Below are 1,737 nucleotides of genomic sequence, written 5' to 3' on the forward strand. Positions count from 1 at the left end.
GCTAAAGAAGTAAAATCAAGAATCAATCGGTGGAATGACCTCAAACTGAAAAGCTTCACAATAAAGAAAACAAGAGCATAAAGAGAGAAGCTACAGAGTAGGAGAAAACACTTGCCAGCTATTCTTTTGACTGGGTATTAATATTCATAATATATAAAGAACTACAAAAACTTAAAACTCCCCCTGAAAAAAAAAAAAAAAAAACAAATAAGCAACCAATATATGGACAAATGATCTGAACAGATATTTGTCACAGAAGAAATAAAAATGGTCAACATTGTTAGCAATCAGGGAAATGCAATCAAATCTACACTAAGATTTCATCTCACTCCAGTTAGAATGACAATGATCAAGAATACAAATAAGAGGTTCCTGCACCTGTGCGCGGGGACAACGCCGGTCCCGGCCGGCCTTGAGAAAGTTAGACCAACTAGAGGAGCTGTAGGATGGCCGGGGCGGCAGTGTTTTGCCGGCCCGACGACCATGGCGGTGTTTCACGACGAGGTGGAGATCGAGGACTTCCAATATGAGGAGGACTCCGAAACGTGTTTCTACCCCTGCCCGTGTGGGGATAACTTTTCCATCACCAAGGAAGATTTGGAGAATGGGGAAGACCTGGCAACCTGTCCTAGCTGCTCTCTCATTATAAAAGTGATTTATGACAAAGATCAATTTATGTGTGGAGAAACAGTCCCAGCCCCTTCAACCAACAAAGAATTAGTAAAATGCTGAAGAAACCTTCAGGAATCCACATCCTGAACAGTTAAGAATGAGCCCAGATGGAAATATCAAATGCAGAGAAGCTGATTTTTTTCAAGGGGACAGCTGTTTTGTGGATTGCCATTCTGTTCATGTGGATCTTTTCACCAACTGCTGAATTCATCTTCAAATAGAGAAGTGAGCCCCAGACATGTCATACCCGGATTTCATGTTTAGAACATTGAATTGGAAGCATTCTTAATTATCCACCTGAATTTAAAGGAAGATAATTTTAAATCAGTGCTTTCTTTCCCTTAGTTATCATGTTTATACCTTAAACCTAATTCTGTATCTGATAACAGCATCATCTACCTCAGTCATTAGGATTTCTTAGTTAAAATGAGATTATATTTTTAATTTTCTAAGATGGTTAAAATTAGCCCTTTCTTTGAAATTTGAATCAGCTTTATTATTCTAACTTAAAGAAAATCCGTTGTTTCATCAGTACTGCACTTCGGATTCCCTCACCAAGCCAGTCTCTCCAGTCTTGCCATTATTAGAATGTTCATGTTCTGTTTAGCATGTCATTTGTGTTACACTTCATGCACAAAGTTCTAGTAAGAGAAAAGATGGGCTACAGTTTCTCCATCACACAAGTTAGTGAATAAGGAAGAAAAGTCTAAAGTGAAAGAGTCAAAGAAGTGGCGATTCCTTATGTTCCTTAAAAATCATGACAAGATTTAAAAAAAAAAAAAAGGAAGCAAAGTTGTTAATGAGAGGAGTTAAACGGGCCAAGTTAGCAAATGAATGCTTTAATTATTTTACCAGATCAAAGCAAATATTTTTGTATTTGGAATTTTGTTTATTTTCTGATAAAGTTAATGAAATTGTAGTTCATAGAGGGGTTAAGGCCAAGTCTCTGTGACTGGTGCCAGTGCTTTTAGCCTATCACAGTATTGTGTCACTACTAAAAAATAAAGCATTTACAATGGAGAATGAACTTGAAAATGGGAGGCCTGTTCTGAGTAAATACATCCA

The 1,737-nt window shown here is 37.4% G+C and overlaps 1 protein-coding gene across 1 annotated transcript; it reads left to right on the forward strand.

The window, feature by feature from the left end:
• Nucleotides 1-406: 406 nt before the first annotated feature.
• On the forward strand, nt 407-796 carry LOC306650094 (diphthamide biosynthesis protein 3-like). The gene has a single exon (XM_079121841.1). It carries the CDS (start codon nt 484-486, stop codon nt 730-732), a length of 249 nt encoding a protein of 82 aa, XP_078977967.1. The 5' UTR covers nt 407-483; the 3' UTR covers nt 733-796.
• Nucleotides 797-1,737: the final 941 nt, after the last annotated feature.

This window comes from Sciurus vulgaris (genome assembly GCF_902686455.1).
Source record: "Sciurus vulgaris genome assembly, chromosome: 18".
NCBI lineage: Eukaryota > Metazoa > Chordata > Mammalia > Rodentia > Sciuridae > Sciurus > Sciurus vulgaris.